Source organism: Elephantulus edwardii, unplaced genomic scaffold (assembly GCF_000299155.1).
Source record: "Elephantulus edwardii isolate Elephantulus edwardi_28Jun2011 unplaced genomic scaffold, EleEdw1.0 scaffold00148, whole genome shotgun sequence".
Lineage (NCBI taxonomy): Eukaryota > Metazoa > Chordata > Mammalia > Macroscelidea > Macroscelididae > Elephantulus > Elephantulus edwardii.
In genome coordinates, this window is record NW_006399898.1 from 1,109,239 (window position 1) to 1,132,829 (window position 23,591).

At 48.0% G+C, this 23,591-nt stretch overlaps 1 protein-coding gene across 1 annotated transcript in view; it reads right to left on the bottom strand.

The window, feature by feature from the left end:
- Positions 1-23,591, bottom strand: part of TMEM132C (transmembrane protein 132C) — a 167,029-nt gene that overhangs the window by 40,986 nt on the left and 102,452 nt on the right. Inside the window, exon 4 of the mRNA XM_006894684.1 lies at positions 3,098-3,281. Within this exon, the coding sequence (XP_006894746.1) occupies positions 3,098-3,281 (184 nt within the window). The remainder of the gene's footprint in view (positions 1-3,097; positions 3,282-23,591) is intronic.

Genomic DNA, 23,591 nt, shown 5'->3' on the forward strand with positions numbered 1-23,591 from the left:
CTGATGCCGCATTTCTCCTCACAGAGCCCAGCCTCCTGGATAACCTGTTCTGCATACAGGTTGAAAAGGTATGGAGACAGGACACATGCCTGGTGTACACCCTTCCCAATTTTGAACCATGCAGTTTCCTTGCTCTGTTCTGATGACTGTCTCTTGGTCCAAGTATAGACTGACTACAATCTTCAGGTAGTCAAGCAAGAATTCAACATGCCCTTATCACACCAGGCCAGTTCACTGTGCTCTGCTTTGTTTCCTCCTAGTCTCTGTTCAGTTTCTCCTTCTAGCCTGAACTTGATCCACCTTCTTTGCCCTTCACCTTGGTGTTCAGAGCTGCAGGGTTATCAGCGCTATCTGCTTCAGTGGGTTTCTTGTGTCTTTGTTGTAGAAAGCCTGGGAAGCTTCTTTATTTGGTCCATTATTTTCTGGAAGTCTATTCTTTTAATCCTCAACTGTTAACAAAAGCCAAACAAACAAAAAAATCCCTTGAACACGATTCTCATTTGAAAAATGGACAGATAATGATATAGAAGAGCCTCAAATACACATAATATTTGCAAGGGAGATACAAATGACTCCCGAGTATTTGTCACATCCACAGAGACACATTTTGTCCATCTTTCTTTTCCCCCCAAATGCTTCTTCTCCCACGTGTAACAATTACTGACCATGGATTATAAATTCATTCATAGATCAATGCTATACCGTGTTCCAAATGATGGCATAATTATGGGGCTGGAGGATAAAGGTTGGTAATTTTAAATGGTGCCCGGGCACTGCTAATCATATACCAAACAATAATAGTAATAAATCTTCCTTTAGACGGAATTCATTTAGGCAACATGTATTTATGGAGAAATCACAGCTTTCAGACCCATAGTTCAGCCATGGCCTGCACAGTGAAAGCAGAACAGACCCTAATTTGTAAAGTATGGATATAGCAGAAAGAGAGCAGAAAAAGGAAGTATTATGGGTTAAGCTTCTGGAATGAGAGATTCAGAAGAGGCATACTGAGCCCTTTCAGAAGCCTAGTGTGAGACACTGGATGGCAGGCAGGACCCTGGAGAGGGACACACATTCCCAGCACTGTAGTTGGCCAACATATCTGAGCCGGGCACTGCTGTTTATGACTCTGTCAATCAAGAGATTTGCTTGCTTGGCAATGCATACTGTTTTCTAAGACTAGGTCAAGTTTCTAGTAGAGAGTTGTGGCCTATAAGTGTTCCTACCCCAGTTATTGTTCTGGTATACTCAATTGTTACAAGTTCAATTCCATTCTGGTTTTGATTCTGACTTAGAGCACCCTTGGAAGACAGGGTAGAACTGCCCCATTGAGCTTCCAAGGCTATATATATATAATCTTTCCAGAAGCACACTGTCTCATCTTTGTTTCTCAGATGCTTGGTGAGTTTGAGGTCCCAACCATTTGGTTAGCAGCCTAACAGATACCATAGGACACCACCAGGGCTCCTTGGAAATCAGTCATCCATAAAACATTTTACAGTTATACATGTGAAAATTTTAAGTTGTAAAAGCAGAGCAGTCTAGGGCATTTTTGAAAAACAATGAAACATAATTTCCTCCCTTGGATCTTTAAAAATAATTTCTTCCTTTCCCATCAAAGATGATTCCTTCTGTTCTCTGAGATGCCCACTCTCTCCCTTCTGGGGCACAGAGGTGACGGCCAGCACGTTTCCTCAAGGATCTAAGCAGAGGCAAACCATCCATCACTTGCTGATTGATGCACAGGTCCAAAGTTTCCTAATGACAGCATGGATCTGCTGAAGCACAACCCAGCTGCATGGATCCAGTTCCCTGAACCCTGAGAGCAAGAGGCAGAGCCTGTAATGCTGCTAAATGGAAAAGGCCAACGATGCGGCTGGGATCCCCAAGAGATTCCCACTTCTCCCTTCAGTTCTTGTGGGAGAGAGAGAATACGCACAAGCTTGCATGAAATGACCTGGGAAATCTCACTTTGTTGTTGCTTTGTTTCGTTACTAACTTTCCCCTGTGGTTTAAGTGGAAGTTATAGACAAAATTGCTTTTCTACGCCAAACTTCATGCACATTTTTTCCTAATATTGCAATACCCATCTTGTAACAACACACTCTGTATTTCTCTCCCTGTGTTTCCAGCTACTATCCATCTTTTCCCAGCCCTTCCTGATTTCTAAGATTTATCCTTGGGCAAGTGCTCCGTTTGATCTCCTGCGTTCGGTTATTTGGAGGAATGTGTACACGTTTGTTGTCACTGTTGATCTGTGAGGCCTGTCTGTGGTTTGGATGGAAATTGAGCGATAGGAGTTAGTTGAGCTCCAGGCTTGAAGGGTGACGAAAGGCCCTGGTCGCAGGGTTCTACCAGTCTCTAGTAGATCAGCGAGGATGGTCTGTTTGGTAAGCCTGAATGCTGGTCCAACATTTTCTGGGAAAGCCTATTTTTAAAGATGAGTGCAGTGCATGCTCTGTGAAGGAGAACTTCAGGGAGTCTCTAGCACTGACACTGTGTCCTCATCCACAATCCTGTCTGAAAAAGATCTATCAAGAGGGGCTGGCTAGAAAAGGTTGCATAACGACTGTACCATCTGCCTGTCTGTCTTGCTGCAGTGACTTGCGTGTTGCTCTGACACCAGAAATCTATCTTCCCGGAGCATCCAGACTAAGACTAGGAAGCAATGCCTAGTGATCTATATATGAAATTGTTATGAAATGAAAATTCTGCAGATCACATCTTCTGATCTGGAAGCTGAGCCCCCCCACGGTGGAGGACACTCAGAATACACAGCGGTCACAACAATGGACTCAAGCACAATGAAGATTGGTAAGGTGATGGCCGGCTTGGGCAGCATTACTTTTGTTATACGTTAGCAAGAGGGGCTGAGCTAATCAGAGCTCCACCACTATAAAAGGTAGCAACTCTTACAATAGAAGATGGGACATTTTTCATGGAAACATCTCGGAACCAACTCAATAGTGGCTAATACCAGCAACAAATAAAGTGCAGCAACGTCTAAGGTGGAGGATGATGGGAAACTCTTTTGTGGAACATCCCCAGAAAACAGTAGAAGGAGAGAGAAGGGTGCACCCCAGAACACCGGTCTCACCATGGCCAAGGGCACGATGCCCACCAGGTCCTTCTGGCTGATGAAGATCTCAGACATGGCGATGTCTGTGGTGCCCCTCCGGGGGTACTCCACCTGCCACGTGATGGGCTGGGTCCCCGAGAGGCTGCTGAAGCTGGCGATCTCGAAGTTCATCTGTACGACCTCGTTGAAGAGGCTGCTGCTTCTGGAAGAGAGCAAAGGACGGCTTTAGGATGATTCGGTGCAAAGGAAAGGTCCTCCCCTCTCTGCTGCCTACTCCGCTCCATAACGGGGCTCCAAGGGATGGCTTTAGGACAATTCAATGCAAAGGACACATCCCCCCCTCTGCCACCAACCCCACTCCGTAACTGGGCTCAGAACGAAAGGACCCAGGAAACACTCTGAACATCTTATGGAGCGCCAAAAGGACAAGCTGATCTGTCCTGGACAAAGTGAAACAAGGTGTTCCTTAGACGGAGGAATGCTGAGGCTTTGTCTCACATACACTGGGCATGATGACAGGAGAGGCCAGTTTTTTGAGAAGGATATCATGCTAGGAAAGACTAAGGGTTGGTGAAAGGGGAAGCTCCTCACTAAGACGGATTGACACGGCGACTGCAATGATAGGTGTGAACATCTCAGAGATGGTGAGGACTGGGCGGAGTTTTGTGCCGTAGCACTTATGGCTGCGATGAGTCACATGTGACTTGATGGCACCTGGTAACTACAACAACAACGGGAGAGCTCAGTTGGCCTAGTGGATAGAAAGTGACGCTACCAAGCCAAAGGTGGGTGATTTTAATCTGCGGCCCTCAGGCCTTCTAAGTGGTGTAGCACTTGTCTGTGCATTACTTACTGTACAGAGGTAACTCATGGTTGCTGTGAAGCGGAACACTGGGACACTGATGTGTCAAATGTGAGAATGGTTACCCATGGTGGACAGTGTTTGACAGAGCTCCCCGATTAAAATCGGCTTAGAAGCAGGAGTGGCATTTACTTGCAAATAGCTTTGCCTCCAGAAACTCTATGAACTTGGAGAAATGATGAAAGTTTTACAAGTGTTCAGTTCTTTCGTTCGGGTCAGTATTACTCGACGTCTACAACTCAATGGTACTTAAGAAACATACACACACACACATCTACATATATAAATATAACTTATAGAAATACAAATATATGTGTACATGTGCATGTATCTATCTATCTGTGGAAGAAAGACAATCTCCTGTGTGATTTATAGCCTCAGAAAGCCGATGGAGGGTCACCTTACCTCTGAGTTCATTATAACTTGATGGCATTGATGGTGTAAGAGTGAGTGATACATACACATTTTACAGTGAAGGTTTACAGAGAGGCTCGCTTTCCCATTCAACAGCTCATACTCATACACACGTTGTCTCATGATATTCATCGCAGTCTCCCCAGTTAACAGCACCCTTCCTATTTCCTCCCTGTGGTGCTTGTCTCCCTGAGGTTTTTAGGACTTAGGACCTGAGCTCAGTGGCTTTAGGGATGACTAATCCACTTCCCAAACAACATGCCTCTGGAAACTCTCAGAACTTTGATAAATGATGATAGTGATAGAAAAGCTTCAGGCCTTCTGTTCACAGGGTCACTATGAATCGTGCTTGACTCAACAGCAATCAGTAACAACAACAACAACAACAGCAATCTAATGCCAGGACTCCTTCGTGGTTCAAACAGTGAATATGTGATTGCTAACCAGAAGCTGGAAGAGTTAGTCCACCCAGATGTGCCTTGGAAGAAAGTCCTGGTGCGCTTCTGACAATGAACCTGTAGGCCTCAGTTCTACTCTGATACAAGTGGGGTCTCCACGTGTTGGAGCTGATGCCGGGGTAACATATGAGCCTGATGCCAACTGCAAGATATGGTAAGGAGGCTGGCTCTGGCGCTGGCTGAGAGCAAGTTGCTCTCTGTGGTGGTGCTGTTAGGTGCCATCAAGTCATTTGCGACTCTTAGCGACTCTGTGTACACAGCTCAGAATCCTGCTCTATCTGGAGCCAGCTTCATTTCTCTGACACACTTACCCCCATTATCCCAGCCACTGAGTCAATCAGTCTCATCCAGCGTCTTCTGATCCTGCGCTGTCCCTCTACCCTCCCAAGCATTATGTTTCTCTCCAAGGATCGGTCCTTCCTTGCAACATGCCCAAACTTCATCTGATGGAGCGTCAAAATCCTGTCTCCAAGGATCAGCCTATTTCACCCTCCCCAGGCTGATCCTGTTTGTCCTCTTAGGAGTCCATGGTATGCATATTCAACACTCTTCTCCAGCACCACCACTCAAAGGCACCGATTTTTCTCCTATCATCCTCAGTCATTGTCCAGCTCTCTGAGGCATAGCAAGTAATGGCAAAGACCACGGCCTGGATCAGGTGCACCTTAGTCTCCAGAATGACATCATTGCTCCTCAGTTTTCTGGAGAGATCCCTGACAGCCAATTTTCCCAGTGCAATTCATCTTTTGGTTTCCTGGCCGCTGCTACAAGAGTGTTGTTTGTGGAGCCAAGCAAGCTGAAGCTGTTATAATATCAATCTCTTTGCTGTTAGGCCACTCACCAAGGACTGGGATTCACAGAGGTTTCCTTGAATCAGACCTGGTTCCACAGTTCGTGTTATGGTGGGGGACAGAGGCCAACCACAGTCAGAGGATGCACGAAACAAGCATAGCTCACGTATGCTAATTCACTGATGTGCCCTGGACAGAGTCACAGGCCTTCACCACATTAGTGATTCTGCTTCTAGGGGCAGTTAGCATCTCTCTCTCTCTTCCAACCCCACATCCATCACCTTCCTACAGAATCAAAGCATCTTTCCAAATTGGCCATTCCTGACCAGGACAGCACACCCAGTTAGCAAGGAAAACAGGGGCTCACCTGTGCTGGGCCTGCAGTCTTATCTCTAGGGAAGAGGGTCACATGATTTCACAGCATCTTTCATGGTGGAATTGGTCAGTATAAATTAGTAAGTAAACACAGGTAACACTGTGTTTACTTTGCTCTTGGGTAATTGACCTGAGAAGAAGGGAAGCAGGTGCTGTCTGTGGTTCTTTCTGCCATCCGTGCCCTGCTCCATCCCGGAACAGACAAAATTTCCACTAAGCATCACCGAGGCAGGACCACAAGACCCCAGGCCGGGCCACATGGGCTTGTGTGCTGCTGGAAATCACACAGAAGGGAACTTAAAACACTTAACGTGACTCCAAGAGCGTTCAAGAGTCACCACTTGCTAAAATCAATAGTATAGATTTACAGCAATGACTCTTGGAAGAAATTTTCAAAATTGACTTTAAAAAAAAAGGTCTTACACACCAGCAAATAAATAAATAAACAAACTCCCCCAATAGTCACAATAAGGTTTGAACTCCTGGAAACCCCAATTTACCAAACCTCTTAGTGGCTAAACACCACCTGTGGAGTCAGGTGTGTTAAAAAGCATAAAGGGCTTCATCTCCCCCTCCTGGGGATGCAAAGGGTTTCACCTCCAATGCGGCCTGCCAGCACCACCGATAGAAATGAGACCCACAAAATGAAGCAATCTAGGACTGCAAAGACTGACAGAAGAACGTGCCAGGAGAGCGGGGTTCTTGGCTCAGGCTTTATTGATTTTATTTTAAGTTTATTTCGTGAAGGTGAAGGCCCTTGGAACATGGAAGGGAAGAAAGAAAAATAGAGAAAGGCTTTCTGGAAAGTTCCCTTGACCCTAAGGTCAATGCTGGGGTCTCTGTAGGAATTATCTAGGGTGCGGAAAGCAAGAGATTAAAAAACCTCGGTTTGATTTCAATGCTGTTGTTAGGTGCCTTCACGTCGACTGTGACTTGAGGGACTTTATGAAAAACAGATGGGAATCTGGTCCTGTCCACACCACACTCCCGGTCTCTGCCACATTCACACACAGTGCTGCCATCCCTGCATCAGTCCGTTTTGTTGAACACACACAAGGAGAGGAGAGGGGAGGGGAGGGGAGGGGAGAGGAGGGGAGGGGAGAGGAGAGGAGAGGAGAGGAGAGGAAAGAGACGAGAGACGAGAGACGAGAGAAGGGGGGGCAGGTATGCCTGAAATATGTGGAGTGTCACCATTTTGATCTGGATATAGTCAATCTTGATTTTAGAAAACTCTGGTGCTCTGGTGGCCTACTGTAAGAAGTTGCACACAATGATAAGGGGGAAAAAAATCCAACCCCACCCAAAATAATATATATTTTTTTTTAAAAAGCCAAAAAATAAAACAGAAGCTGCACTGCAATCCCAAAGGTTTATGGTTTGAATCTACCAGCTGTTGTGCTAGAGAAGGATGGGTAATCTCCTCACAAGCTATTTACTGTTACTAAAACCCCCTGGAGGGTCAGCTGTGGGTTGGTTCGACTCAATGGCACAAGATCTGGTGGCTCAGTGGTAAGGAATTGTGCTGTCAATGCAAAGGTATGCAGTTCAAATCCACTAGCTGCTCTGCAGGAGAAATACAGGTAATCTCCTCCTGTGCGATTTACTGCTTCTGAAAACCCGCTGGAGGGTCAGCTACGAGTAGGTTCCAACTCAACGACACACAACAACAATCCTGACTTAGGTATATGTTGTTGTAGCTGTGCACCATTGAGAATCGCATGAGAGGAGAATGCTCATCTTTCTCCCACAGAGATGCTGGTGGAATGGAACTGTGTGACTTTGGATTTGGCAACAAAATGAAAATTTAAAAGCACTCAACTTTTATCATGATTTGGGTGAAAACTGGCAAAACCAGTTGGTTCTGTAACTCAATACTCATAGACATTTGATCTGTGATATTGATCCCAACCCCTCAATGTAACAGCTCGCCCTCTATTTTCCATTTCCATTTGTGCTGTTCCCTCCCCTCCCTTCCTGCCTCCCATGATTTATCCTGGGCACATAAATGCTCCCCTTTTAATCTTCCATTGTTTGTTCTGAGGAGTGTGTCCCCACCTTAGCTGGCCGGAGGCTGGTCAGGAAGGTGATTTCCATTCCAGGCCTGATGGCAGATTCAGTCAGTCGTGGGGTTTCCACCAGTCTCCACCACAAGAGTAAACATGGAGATTTTGGGTTTTGCTCTGCATTTTTCTCCATTTAGCAAGGATCTTCTGCTGTGGCCCTTTCTCAGTGGCTGGGTGAGCTGGGCACCAGCGAGTACTTCTTGTCTCGGACCATGGGGGTTGAGGTTCTTGGCGTTGATTGTTTACGTGCATCACCAAAACATGAATTTAGCAAATCCATCACAGTCAGCAAGAAGGAGGAGGTAAATAGATGAGGAAATGTTGCTGGTGTTTGTAAATCCTGGGCTGGTTCAGAGGTGAAAGAGAACACAAAGCAGCCCTTCTTGAACCATCTTTACCATCATGGGGATGTTTGGGTCCACTGCAGAGGCGACTGTGTCAGACCACTCAGGGACTCTGCTCCTTGTTTCCACGGACCCTCTGCTTAACCAGCACTGTGCTTCGCCAACTAAAGATATTTACTGATGTGTCTAAAATAGCAACAGAGAGATCCAGGCAAACCCAACAGAGGAAAAGGCAGTCAATGGCTAATCGTAGGGACTAATAGTTGACATCAGTCACCACGCCTGGGTGGTGGGCCGAGCAGTGGAAGGTGCTGTGAGGGTGAAGGCTGTGTGTCAACTTGGCTGGGCTAGGATTTTCAGGGGTTGCCACTGATGATGATGTTCTCTGGCAGCTGTATAACGTGGTGACCCACATTTTACAACCTGATACAATGTCATCACCTTCCTCCCAGATGAGACCTGCCATGAGCTGCTGCTCAGTTGAAAGGGTGGTCCTTTGAGGGTATGGCCTGTGTCAAACACCCATGGGCATTTTGGCAAAGCTCTCTGGCTTCGTCCCCGGTCTGGATCCTGAATGTGACTTGTCATCATCTGACCTCTGGTTCCTGGGACTTGAACCAGCAGCCTGCCGTCTGACCTGTTGATCTTGGGTCCCTCAGCCCCCTGTAGCTATGTGAGTCAGGAGAAGCCCTCCGCTTGCTGTCTGACCCATGAACTTGGGACTTGTCAGCCTCCTCATCCCTGTGAACCATTCCCTTGAGATCAGTTGATCTACCTGAAATTATACGCGCATCAGCTTCATTTGCACAGATACATGTATCAAGCAAGACAGCTGCTGATACATTCTCTAGCTGCTGCAGCTCTTTGTGCTTGCCAATAGATGCTATAGACTCCTTTACACTTTGCCAACAGAAGACAGAACTAGAAGATGGAATTGCCTTGGGAGGCCAAGGGCAGGGTTGCCATAAACCTTCAATTTGTAAAAAAACACTGTACCCTTGAATAGAACGTGGTATGCCTATATATTTCCTATGAGCTTGGCAATTTACCTTCTGCTTCCTCTTTCCAGAGTGGAAAATTCATGGCCAGCCAGTCATGGTGACCCCTGTAGGACAGAGATGAACCGCACTATGGGGTTTCCAAGGCTGTAACCTTGACGGGAGCACACTGCCAGGTCAGCTCTCTCTGAGGGGTACCTGGTGGATTCAAAATGTCCAACTCTTCACCCACTGCAGCACCAGGACCCCTTGAGAGCAAGGACACTGAGCTTCCACCACCATGTCCTCGCCATGCATAAGTGCTGACCTTAACGATGTGCTCAATAAATATTTACTGAGTGAATAATGAATGAGAAAGTGTGCCAGGCACTTCGTCCCCAATCTTTACGCCTCCTTCCTTCCTAGTCAAGTTAACATTAATTTCCTCCTCAAGAAAGGAGCGGGCGTCAGCTTCCACCCGAGCTGAGGGAGGGAGCAGCCTTCGACGCTATCGGTCCTTCCAGAGGGTTGAATGCCTTCCAAGAGAAAAGCTAAATGCAGAAAGCGTTGGAGACCTTCCAAATGAGACACGCTCCAAGGTCCACCACCACCACTTCAGGTTCCCAAAGATCACAGAAGACAGAAGTTGGAGCCACTCCAAGGTGCGCTGCTGAATTTTCGGCCTGCTGAGCTCTACTAAATACATAATGAAGAGGCTGGATTAGCTATGCAAAGCGTAATTTACAGTTAATGTTTGTAATTGACACACTGGAGTGGGAGCAAGTTCTCCAGGGGCCAGCACTAACCGCTAAGACCCAAAGCCACTCAAGGCGAGAAAGCAAAGTTCCTCAGGGCTAAGCAGAGCCTTTCTCTGCTACGTGCCCAGTCCATCTGTCCATCTAACCAACATCCTTCTGCCGGGCTGCATGCTGGGACCCAGGCACATTGCAGTGCCCACCTGAGGCCCACAGGGGGTGTCACACTCAGCCCCCTCCTTATGTGGTTAAAGAGAGGAGACTGACTGGGGGACCCACAGGTCCATCACACCGTGGGGACACGTCGCTCCTCCCCATGGTCTTTGGGGTGTCACCTCATGTCAGCAGAAGGCTGGGAAGCCAGTCAAATGACTTCTGTGCCTCTGCTCTCGACGAGTATTCTGCAGAAGATGATGCCAAGAGTCAACGAGTATGCTTTGGAGAAAGTACAACCAGGCTGTTCCTCAGAGGCCAGGTGGATAGAGGTTCGTCTCATACTCTGGGCATGTTGTTAGAAGGGGCTGGTCCTTGGAAAAGAACATCATGCTTGGAAAGGTGGGTCAACGCAAGAGAGGAAGACCCTCGGGGAGGTGGATGGACACAGTGATGGAGATGATAGGATCGAGCATATTCCGAGATGGTGAGGGTGCCCGGTTGGGCCAGTTCAGTACCGGTGTTCACAGGGCTTCTCTGGGTCGTATTTGGCTTGATGGAACCTAACAACGACCCTGCCCAACCCCGCTCCACTTCTGACTGTAATGTCCAATGGCTTCAGCTGTTCTGTCCACCCATCTCTTGGAGGGTGTCCCTTGCTTTGGGTCCCTCTGCTCCACCACACAGGAGGATGTCTTGTCATCGAGTGCTGCTAGTAAGGAGATGCAGAGCAATGGCTTTCACAAACACTCTCACATTCTCCAGATGAGAGGGTCAGCAGTCTGAACGCAGGATGAATTTGCATTCAGGAGTGGTTCTCTCTCTGTCGGCTCTGGGGGACACTCTACCTCCTTTCAGAACCTGTGAAATCTGATATTCCTTGGCAATCTCCATCTGCTTTGGCAATGCTCTTTCCCTGTGCCACCAACACTGTATTTTGCCACTGCTGACCTTTCTCCTTGGTCTTTGACAGAGGGGGCAACAAAATGTGGAACAAAACTTAAAAACCTCAAAACAGCTAGGCTTACGAGACGGATAAATGTCACCTTGAAGACTAAGATGCGTTTGACACAAGCCTTGATATTTTTAATCATCTCCTCTGCAGGTAAAAGCTGGGCAAAGAATAACAAAGAGCTAAGAAGAATGGATCCTTTTGAACTGTGGTGTTGACGAGGACTAGTGGGTAGACCACGAACTGCCAGAGGAGTAAACAAATTTATCTTGGAAGAAATGTAGCCAGAGTGCTCCTTCGGGGCACGGACGGCGGACGGGGGGACTTCATCACATACACTCTGGGCAGATTATCAGAGGGGACCAGTCCCCGGAGAAGGACGTTACGCTTGGTAAATGAGAGAGTCAGTGACACAGAAGAAGATTCTCAGGGAGGTGGACTGACAAAGTGTCCGAACAACAGACTGATATGCAGCAGCGAGTGTGAGGCCAGGCGGGACCAGGCAGGGTTTCACTGTGTTGTTCCCAGGGTCACTGCCAGTCGGAACCAACCTGACAGCATCTCAAAACAACAACAGGTGTCTTGGAAGCTGCCAGCATAGAGAGTAAAGATGCTAAAATGAACCGTGTCCTCTGAGAAATCAGTTTAAAGGCTGCAATTTCATCTAAGAGTAAACTGAGTTGATGCCCGCTCCCCGGGCTGCAGGCATGGGGGAATTGAATAATACCGTGTTCACACTGGAAATGGAAAACCTCATCCTCACTGAAAAATGGGCTCCAGCCCCGGGCCCTCATGGGCCCGAGCGCTACAAATTACCTGTGACAGCGCGCCTTTCACTTTGCTGAGCTCCAGTCTCATTGGGGGAGGGGGGACGGACGGGACGGGGCTCTGAGCGCTCCAGGCACAGGGCCTTGAGCCCTGCCCGCCTCTGTGAGCTGCAGCCTCTGTGCATTCTTTCAAGAAATATGTATTCGGTGCCTGCAACAAGGAGCCCCTGGACACTGCACACGGTTCAGGTGCTAAAAGAAGGCTGAATGCTCCAGTCCACACATAGGCACCTCAGAAGACAGGCTGGGTGGTCCACTTCCTAAAACATGCCATGAGAGATCGTATGCTGGACACCCTGAGACACAATCAACCCAATGACCCAATGGCAACTGGCTTCTCATGACTGGTCTGCAATAAGCAGGCAGGTCTGTATCCTTTCTCTAAATATGTTCAATCTGTCTGCTGAGCAAATTATTCAGAAAGCTGGACTCTGAAGAAGAATGCAGCACCAGGATTGGAAGGAGATTCATCAACAATCTGTATTATGCAGATAACACGGCCTTGTTTACGGAATGTGAAGAGGATGTGAAATACTTACTGAAGAAGATCAAACACTGTAGCCTTCAATATGGATTACATATCAACATCAAGAAAATTAAAAAAAAAATCCGCACCACTGGGCCAATAAGCAACATCATGACAGATGGAGAAAAGATTAAAGTTGTCAACAATTTCTCTTTACTTGGATCTACAATCAAAATTCATGGCAAGAGCAGTCAAGAAATAAAAAAAGATGTGTCGCACTGGGGGCGGGAAGGGAAAAACAACCTTATTGCCAAGGACCTGTCCAAAGTGCTGAAGATCAACGATGTCAATTTCAAGACTAAAGTGTGACTGGTCCAAGTCATGGCATTTTCAATTGCTTCCTATGCATTTGAAAGTCGAACGATGTATAAGGGAGATCAGTGAGTCGATGCCTTTGAATTGCAGCATTAGTAATGAGGTATTGACTATCGCATGGACTTCCAGAAGATCGACACCATCTTGAAGGAAGTGTGAATAGGTGCTCTGTGAAGGTGAGAACAGTGGAACTTCTCACAGACTTTGGGCGTGTTGTCAGAGGCACCTTGGGAAAGCACATTACACTTGGAAAAGTGGAGGGTCAGTGAAGGAGACAGAGGCTCTCAACAAGATAGGCTGACACGTGACAGAAACAACGGATGCGAGCACAGCAGAGCTGCTAAGGAAGCCACAGGACCAACTTTGTATTTGTTGTTCATGGGATTGCTATGAGTTGAAGTAAACTTGATGACATCTAACAATAACAGGCGAAGTGTTTACTGAGGACCTGGGGAGAAGGCTTGTGTGTGCGTGTGTGTACTGGCTAGCTGGCAGTAAACAGGTAAACACAACTATAATAACTGTTGGTTCTGCTGTTAGCTGCCACAGATCCAACCCCATTTCAAAGCCGCCCACGTCACCACGCAGGGTGCTACCTATTCTGCCCAGCCCCATGATCAACTGTGCATCTGTCCTAGGTTTCCTTTGGCTTTTTGGGAAGTAGGTAACAGCCTTTCTTTCCAGTTCATCTTAGTCTAGGTGACTTTCAGAAACCTGACAGCATCCCAGCAACACATGAGCCCCTACGACAAGCACGTGGTGGCTGAGCACTCGGTGCACTGGTCGGGACTTAAATCTCAGTCTCCGCATGGAAGGCAGGGGCCCTAGCTTGAGAAACCCTTGTCCTCAAGCAGATCTCTAATCAGCAGGTACACCCAGCACTGATGGCAGCTCAGAGAGCTTAGCCCAGGAGAAAGGTCTTGGAAGAAGATGCTGGTCCTATGTGTTAAGACTCTGGTCCTACGAGCCACGATGTTCTTTTTTTTTCCCCAAGATGTTCTTAACTCAGTTCTCGCTGCTCCTCTGTGACCCGAGGGGGCTGCGAGCCTTGCCCCCAGTGGTTCACAAAGAACAGGGCCTAGAACTCCTGACCTCCATCCACAGCACCCACTTTCTGTCCGTTACTCAGGTCTTGGGGCCCCACAGCAGCAGGAAAGGCCAATTACTAGAAAAGGACCTGCTGTTTGGTCAAGAAGGGGGTTAGGGATCATGACCAAAGACCGCAGAGACGGCGGGACCAGGTAGTGTGTCACGTGGTTGAATGTAAGGTCGGTACGTCCAGAGTCACTCAACCCTCAAACCCACTGCTGTCAGTTGACCCTGAAGCCTGACAACTCCATGTATGTCAGCACAGAACTGTGCTCCACACATTTCCAAGGGCGATCTGTTCAGGAGATTGTCAGGGGATTGGAAGGTGCCTCTGGGTGGATTAGAGCCACCACTCCCCCTTCAGTAAGCAGTCAATCGTCGGAAGAAATACTGCAATACACTGTCAGAGAAGCAGGGCTGCGCTCCTTCCCCACCAGGTGACCCCATCTGAGTGCCGGGATCCAGGGCTGCGGTCAGCCTCACGGTAACCAACCTCAATGGCCGAGACCACTTAGGGGTGGAAAGACACAAACAAAATCACACACATAGAGCTCGTGCCACTTGGGGTATCCCCTCTTCCCTCCCCTAGTTTCTTATGTCTGAGTTCAGATTGGTTTAATGCAAGAGACATTCCATTGGATTTATTTTAGTCATGCTCTCAGGAGGGGCCAGTCTCTGATACCATCACGTGAAGTAGAAAAGATGGTCACTGAAAATGAGGAAGACCCTCAATGAAATGGATCAACACAGAGGCTGCAGCAACAGCAATGTGTTCTAACATAGCAGCGGTGGGGAGCTGGGTTCTTTCTGCTGGACCTGGGCTCACGGGCCTAGACCAGCTCAACAGAACATTAACAATGGAAAGAAACAAGGGGCCCCAGTGGTGCAGTGGGCAAGCACTCAGCTACTAACTAGAGGTCAGCTTTTCACACCCGCCAACCTGAGGGAGAAAGATGTAGCAATCTGTGTCTATGAAGACTTTCAGCCTCAGAAACCTCAGGAAGTTCTACCCTGCCTTCCAGGGTCACCGCGAGTCAGAATGGACTTGGTGGCTGGAGGTTTGGTTTGGTTTGGTTTGTTTGGTAAACATCTCCCTCTGCCTTCAGCTTAAATTCCTGTTTCATGTTTGCCACAATTTTCTCTTCCCCAAAGGTATGATTGTTTTCCTTGAAAAGGAGAAAAAAACCCTCAGAAGATACAAAGTCTCACATCATCACTGGGTATTTTATAATGCCGGCAGTTTGGCTGGTTTATTTGCTTATGTAACAGTGGAAAAATACAAGCTCCAATCCCATTTCACCCTGTAGCTAATAATCCTTTTAACCATAATCGAGCAGAAGTCTAGGCTTGCAAACTAGGTCACAGGTTGCTAAATATATGTTGCCAAGTATATCTTTATAATAATGCAGTGGTGTATTTATATAATGAAACAAATTAACAGAAACTATACACAATCATGTTACTTATAAAACATACAGCTGAAGCATATTTGATGACTGTTACTGCTTAAGTTTGTGACATGAAAAAATGATTTCTTAAGAGAAATACACAGTAGCAAAAAAAAAAGTTACCAAGATTACAAAAAGGAATATGAAAGAAGTGAGTTTACCTCCCTAATAGCTTTTTTCACGTCTCCCCATGTATAGCTCTCTCCAGAGACCTGTTAGAACCCTTCTTTTTCTATCCTAAGTGTTAGCACGCCATCCACACTGTCCAGTACCTGGACTGCTTCACTTAAGATGGCTTTTGGAGAGCTTTCTAGGTCAGTGGACATGGATATAGTTCACTTTACATGGTTGTGTAATAGTCCATGTCACAGCAGTTCCAAGATCAGTTTAACCAATGGTTTGTGGTCTGCTACAGAGAACAATATATGTCTTGGAGAGGGTGCTCTTTGGAGGCAAGAATGATGACACTTTGCCTCACATACTTTGGACATGTTGCTAGCAGGGGCTATTCCTTGCGGAGGGATATGATGTTCAGAAGGGTGGATGGTCAGTGAAGGAGGAAGATCCTCAATCAGGTGGACTGACACGGTGACTGCTGCAATGGGCTCTTGTGTGTCAGGAAGTGTGAGGCTGGTGCAGGGCAGGACTGGGTTAGGATTTTTTTCATGGGGTTGTTATGAGTTGTATTGGACTCAAGGGCAACAATAATACAGCTAGCAATAGAAGAACTGGTTGTGCAGTGGTTAAGGACTGAGAAGAAGATGAAGCAGTCCACTTCCATGGAGATTTATAGCATTGGAAACCCTTGGGAACAGTTCTGACCCATCCCTAAGAATGGGAACTGAGTGGATGGCACACACAACAGAAAACGAATGTCCTGGTCCATGTATCTTTTGCACCCATAAAACTCTCTCTGCAGGGGAAGGAGCTTTGGTGATATAGTGGGTGAGTGTTGGGCTGCTAAAGGTTGGTGGTTCAAAACCACCAGCAACTCTGCAGGAGGAAAGATAGTACAGTCCACTTTGGTAATGATGACAGCCTCGGAAACCAGATGAGGAGGTCTCACTCTTTGAAAAGATCACCTGCTGTGGCTTCCTGTCAACAGATCACCTGCAGGGACTTCCTACTTCCTGTCAACAGATCACCCGCAGGGACTTCCTGTCAGCAGAACACCCAAAGAGACTTCCTGTCAACAGATCACCAGCAGTGGCTTCCTGTCAACAGATTACCTGCAGGGACTTCCTGTCAACAAATCACCAACAGTGGCTTCCTGTCAACAGATCACCTACAGGGACTTCCTGTCAGCAGATCACCCAAAGGAACTTCCGGTCAACAGATCACCAGCAGTGGCTTCCTGTCAATAGATCACCTACAGAGATTTCCTGTCAACAGTTCATTTGCAGGAGCTTCCTGTCAACAGATCACCAGCAGTGGCTTCCTGTCAATAGATCACCTACAGAGATTTCCTGTCAACAGATCACCAGCAGTGGCTTCCTGTCAACAGATCACCTGCAGGGACTTCCTGTCAACAGATCACCTGAAGTGGCTTCCTGTCAACAGATCACCTGCAGAGACTTCCTGTCAACAGATCACCTGCAGGGACTTCCTGTCAGCATATCACCCACAGGGACTTCCTGTCAACAGATCACCTGAAGTGGCTTCCTGTCAACAGATCACCTGCAGGGACTTCCTGTCAACAGATCACCTGAAGTGGCTTCCTGTCAACAGATCACCTGCAGGGACTTCCTGTCAACAGATCACCAGCAGGGATTTCCCGTCAACAGATCACTTGCAGTGGCTTCCTGTCAACTCGGTTTTGGTTTATCTGCAGGAAACATTCTACAAAGAGACTTACGGGGTCATGAGTGGGGGGTGGAGAGTGTTCCTATTATCCAGCTATGTCTACAGAGATTGTGGCAAGTCACACCCTCAGCACCCAGGACCCCAGGTGTGCAGAGCAGGATGTGCACCACAAGGGTCAAAGCTGTGGCCTTTCACCAGCAGACCACGGGCCTGTGGGGCACAGGGGGACAGCCCAAAGGATCCTCAAGGCTGTGGCCTTTACAGAAGGGAGCTCAGGTGGCCTAGCAGCTAAGGAGCTGTGCTGCCCACCCAAAGGCAGCCGGTTTGAATCCACCAGCTGTTCTGTGGAAGAGAGGTAAGCAGACTCCTCCTGTTCAGTGTCTAATCTCCCGTGCGCGTGTGTGGGGTCAGCTATCAGATGGTTCTGACTCGATGGTGCATAACAGCAGGAACACAATCTTTATGAAAGCAGACCCCCTCACTCTCACATGGAGTGTCTCATGGGTTCGAACCTCTAATCTTTCAGTTAGTGAGCGAGCACTTATTTGCTTTGCCACCGGTCTCTCTCAGTGAGCCACACCTCCTAGTAGCTAAGCCTTCTCCAGCCAGCCTTCCCAAGCCTAGGCTGACCCTGTGACGTCATCAGCTGATGTCCAGTGGCTCCGACTCACGGGGACATTACACACAATAGGACTAACGGGTGCTCGGCCCCTGATCAGCCACCTCATGTTGCCAGTCGGCAGTCGTGGGTGGTGCAACCTGTCCTTGTCACGCAGGACATCCCTCACCTCGTTGTCCTTCTTCACCAGACATGGTGTATTCATCTAGGGACTGATCCTTCCAAAGGACCTGTCTAAAGCACCTGAGTTGGACAGAGCTCTCCTGTGATCCACTGGGCTCTCACTGGCTGAGTTTGGGAAGGAGATAGCCAGGCATTTCTTCCTGGTCTTAGTCAGAAAGCTCTGCTTGAAACTTGCCCGCTGTTGAGGACTTTCCTGGTGTTTGACATACCAGACACTCAGACTGTAGCATCACAGACATATGCAAACCACTTAAGCCCAGCACTCGGAGGAGCTGAGCATCTGCTTAGTGACCAAGTGCCAAACTGCTATCTCACAGGACTGCTTAAACGAAGCAGGAAACACATTTCTCCAGCCCATCCACAGGTTGGCATAGTGGATGGAAGGGTCAGTATAGGAAGTGACCTGGCTCTGCTGGCTCATAAGTGATGTCAGGTGGTTGAAGGGGTGAATGGATCTGGAAGGGTGGGTGGAGGAAGGGGCCCTAGGAAGCAGGGCAAGCGAAACCATGGAACTGCAAGTAGGGGAAGAACACGTGTGTACAGATGAGGGCTCAAATGCTGGGGCGAGACCTGCCTCTGATATCAGAGGCCTTAAAGGCCAGGGTAAGAAGCCTCTGATGCTTGGCCTTGAAGGCCAAGGTAAGAGCCATCTCTGATGCTAGACCTTGAAAGACAGGCTAAGAGTTGCCTCTGATGCCAGGGCCTTGAAGGCCAGAGTAAGAGCTGCCTTTCATGCTAGGCCTTGAAGCCCAGGTTAAGAGCTGCATTTGATGCTGGGGGCCTTGAAGGACAGGGTAAGAGCCACCTCTGATGATGGTGGCCTTGAAAGACAGGGTTAAGAGCCACCTCTGATACCAGGGCCTTGAGGCCAGAGTAAGAACCATCTCTGATGATGGGCCCTGAAGGCCAGGGTATGTGCCACCTCTGATATTGGCATCCTGCAGGCCAGAGTAAGAGCTGCCTCTGATGCTGGGCCTTGAAGACCAGGGTAAGAGCCATCTCTGATATTGGGGCCCTGAAGGCCAGAGTAAGGGACGCCTCTGATGCTGGGCCCTGAAAGCCAGGGTAAGAGCCACGTCTGAGTCTGAAGGCCAGGACGAGCAGCTGCCGTGGCAGCCCAGCCTCTCCACAGTAAGCTGTATACACAGCAGGCTGCAAACCGAGGATCTGAAACAACCGTGGACGGGTGGGGGTGGCTTCAGGGCATGGCCTATATTCTCATTTCAAATGCATCCCCCCCATCCCCACATACACACACAGAGGAGGGGGAGAGAAGAGCTCTCTGGGGCCAGGAGACTGGGGGCTTTCAGGTCCCCATCCCTACTGGGCTGGAGAAGAGTGGGCCTCAGGCCAAAGACTTAATTGCATTTCTTTTTGTGGTGTCTTTCTATTTCCGGCACATGACACTCGGGTGCGTGTTCAATAATGACATACATAGTTTCCTCTAGAAATGAACTTATTTAAGCAGGAAAAGATGCCCTGGTGTGCACGCACCATGGAAAAGAACTGGGCAGCTAACCAAAGGTGGGTGGGTGCTTCAGTCCACCGGCTGCTCTGTGGGAGAAAGATGAAGCCATCTGCTCCCAGAAAGAATCACCATCTTAGAGTCCCCCAACGGGCAGGTCCACTCTGCTCTGGGGTCACTGCCCAGAATAGGCAAAAACTTAGAGACAGGAAGCAGATTGGTGGAGAAAGGTGAACCAAAGAGGGACTGCTACTAGGCTTGGGGTGATAAGAACATTCTGGAATTAACCATCATGCTGCAGTGGCTGCACATAGGGGCAGGCTGACCCATCAGCAGGACTGCACCAGCTGGCACCAAGCCACGTACCCATGGGCATAACCGTGCCGACGTGCTAATCAGTGGGGAGAAATCTCTCGTGGGTTTCAGATGTGGCGGGGGAGAGGGGAACTCGTGCACTGAGCCTGTGAGAAGGTACGGGTGGCCTCGCATGGCCCTGGCCTGACGCCAAAGTCCACCTTAGCTGCACAAGTTCACGAACGTCCTGAAAATCCCTGGACTGTAGTACAAACTCTAAAAGGCCTGGAATGTGAGTGACGCTAAAACCTCACTGCCATTTGGTTGGAGATGGCTCACAGCTGACCCTCACCTGGGTTACTGAGGTGGTAAATCACATGGGAGGAGATGTCCTAGTCTTGGCTGAAACCGCCACCTGACACTCAGGCCCTGATCAAGGTGCTCCACTAGATGTCTCAGCAAATACAAATACAAATACAAATACAAATACAAATACAAATACAAATACAACAACAGCTGAGCTCTGAGAGCAGCTGTTGTTGCTGTTGAGTAGCCTGAGACTCATAGTGACCCTACGTACAACAGCCCTAAACCCTGCTCAATCCTGTGCCAATCTCATTGTCTACGACACACCTACCCATATTACCCCAGTCACTGAATCAATCCATCTCATCGAAGGTCTTCCTCTCCTGTGCTGTCTCTCCACCCTCCCAAGCATGATGTCCCTCTCCAAGGACCGGTCCCTCCTTGCCACATGTCCAGTATGTCAGACAAAGCTTCAAAATCATTGCTTCCAAGGAGCAGTCTGGTTTCTCCCTCTCCAGGAGGAACCTGTTTGTTCTTTAGTAGTCCATGGTACATTCAATACTCTTCTCCACCACCACAGCTCAAAGGCATCAATTCTCCTTCTATCCTCCCTAGTCATCGTCCAGCTCTCTGACACATAAAAAGTGATTTCAAAGACCATGGCCCATATCAGGCAGACCTCAGTCTCCAGACTGACATCGTTGCTCTTCAGTACTTTGGAGAGGTCTCTAACAGCAGACTTTCCCCATCACAATACATCTTTTAATTTCTGAGATCACAGCAGCCTTCAAACTCCAGCCCGCTTGCTGTGCTGTCAGAGGCCCATGCTTTCACCTTCCTTGCTGAAGCAGGAACTATTGCAAAGGACGGTGGTGGTGGTGGTATGACAGTTCTTAGAAGACTGCAATGCACGTAGCAAAGCCTCCGGCAGCTAGTGACTCCCCGTGCAATACAGTGACGCTGGTGGCTATCCTTGAGCTGAACCATTCTGCTCACCCCCCTCTCCTGAGCCTTCCTCCCTCACTGACATAAACTCTCTGCCTCTGAACTTCTCATCTTTCTTTCCAGTTGCTATCAAGCTGACTCCTTTTTGATAGAGCTTTACAATGGAATACTTTGCAGCACTAAGGAACAAAGATTTCATAAAATACTATATAATATGGGAGAGTCTAGAGAGCTGAGTGAAAGAACTCAATCTCATCATAATACTACAAAAGACTTGCAAAAAATACAAGGATAAGTGAGGAAGATGTCCATAAATAAATGTTTGAAAGGGAGAAGGGGTAGGAAAAGGAGAAGGTGAAATCATTGGGATAGCAGAGGTTTGTGGGCGGATGGAGGGGGTGAAGGAACAGGAAAGATCCAATGGAGATCTGAAAAAACCCCCGATGATAACAGGCACAGATCAATAGTAATTATAGAAAATACAGTCTAAATGAAAGTTTGTATAAAACACAATGTATTTGCATCAAACACAATGTCTATGCAAACCAATACAAGTATTAGAGGGAAAAAAAGAAAATCCAATAAAATCCTAGTTAAAAAAAGAAGAGCATGATGCTGAAGGTGTTGCCTGCTTTTATATTCTCAAAAACTTATTTAGACGCATGTTGTACAGCGTGCAAACTACCCAGGCAGACCTTGGAGACAGGACCTTGGAGATATCGTGCGCTTGGCTCTAGACCACGATATAGCGAAGGTCACAATAAAGTGAGTCCTGGAAACTGTTTGGGCTTCCAGTGCAGCTAAAAGGTCGGCTGACCACACAGTGTCCATGGAGTGTGCAATCGCATTCTGAAAAAAAAAAAGTCTGAAATACTGAGAGGATGGTGAAAATGGGGCACAGAGACATGAAGGGAGCACATGCTGTTATGTTATTCATAAAGGCTCAGAGCTGGAGTGCCCCTCGAACCTGCGTTTGATGAGCTCTCCATTGGAGAGCAGACACATTGGGTGTCGGACCGGGGACAAAGAGAGTCCGCCCACAGGTGGGTGATTGTAATGAACTCAGCGCCCACAGAACCACAAACCACAGGTGCGACCCCTTCTCCTCTCTCGAGGGCTCATCTCTGCCTTTGTGAGGCGCTGCCCAGTTGGTTCTTGGTCTCCCCTTGACCCCTGCCCTGTCCTATGCTGTCCTCGGCTCTCTGCTGTGTCCGGGCCCACTGCTGCACCCACCTATCCATCCACCTCGCTGAGGGCTTTCCGTTCCTCCTCTGACTCTCTGCTTTTCTATGTCCAGAGACTGGCCCTTCCTGAAAAGGGGCTCACGCTTTGTGAGAACAACTCTTGCCATCTCTCTTCTGAGTACTCTGCCTGCGCTTCCTCCAATAAAGATCTGTTTGTTTTTCTGAAGTTCCCAGTACAGCCAGACTCCCTGTCAACACCGTAATTCAAAGGCATTAACTCTTCCTTGACTTTCCTCCTTTGCCACCCAGCTTTTAAGTGCAGACAGGTGAGTGGAAACAGCATGACTTGTCCAGAGTGTCTCGGTCCTCAGAGTGATGTTCTTATAGAGGGCTTTGCAACACATCTGTCCAGTGCAATGTGTTGTTTGACTTCTGGTGTTAAAATTTAATTTTCTATTATCATTGGAGGGACCTTTGGTGGCCCAGAAACAAGAAGCCGTGCTACAATCTTGAAGGCGTGTGGTTCGAATCCATCATATGGCTCCTCCCATGTGATTAGCTGCCTCTGCAAACCCACTGCAGGGCCAGCTATGGGCTGGTTCTGACTTTATGGTACATAACGACAACATTACGATTTGAGTACAAGTTTACAAATCATAAAATTTTTTCAATCTTTCATACATTAATGTATTCTGTATTGCTTTCGTTTATACTTCTCTATCCTATGCCCTTCTCCCTGAGAACCGTGCTAGAGTTGATTCTGTTTGTGTGTAAACCTTTAGATTTTTTTATAATAGTGGTCCTACCCAGTTGCACAACCCACATTTACTGTCGCATTAATCATAACAGCAAAGATATTATTGTACAAGAGTCACCAGACCACAGAGAGAAGGGCCGTGCAAAGTAACACATCACCTCAGACCCTTCACGTCTTTTATCTCTTTTACAGCGAAGTTGTAGATAAATGACGGAAGCTGGTAGAGCTGACACCAGGTCATGACAAGCCCATGTGTGTGAGAGGAGATAGAGTCAAGTCTCATTCTGTTTTCAATGGCTGATTCCCCAGAAGCAATCTGCCAGACCTTTCTTTCAAAGGGCCCTATGTGGATCTGAACCTCCATCTCCTTTGGATGGTTGTTGTTGTTAAGTGCCGTCGAGTCACAGGCAACTCAAAGCAACTCTATGAACGAGTGTCCTAGATGCCGCCTGTATAACTTTCGTCCTTTCTCCAGGTTCACAGGGTTTCCAGAGGCAAGCTATTGTGGAAGTGGATGCCACTCTTGCTGGATGGTTGTTGTTGTTGTTATGTGCCGTCGAGTTGCCTGCGACTCACAGCGACCCTATGTACAACAGCCCTAAACTCC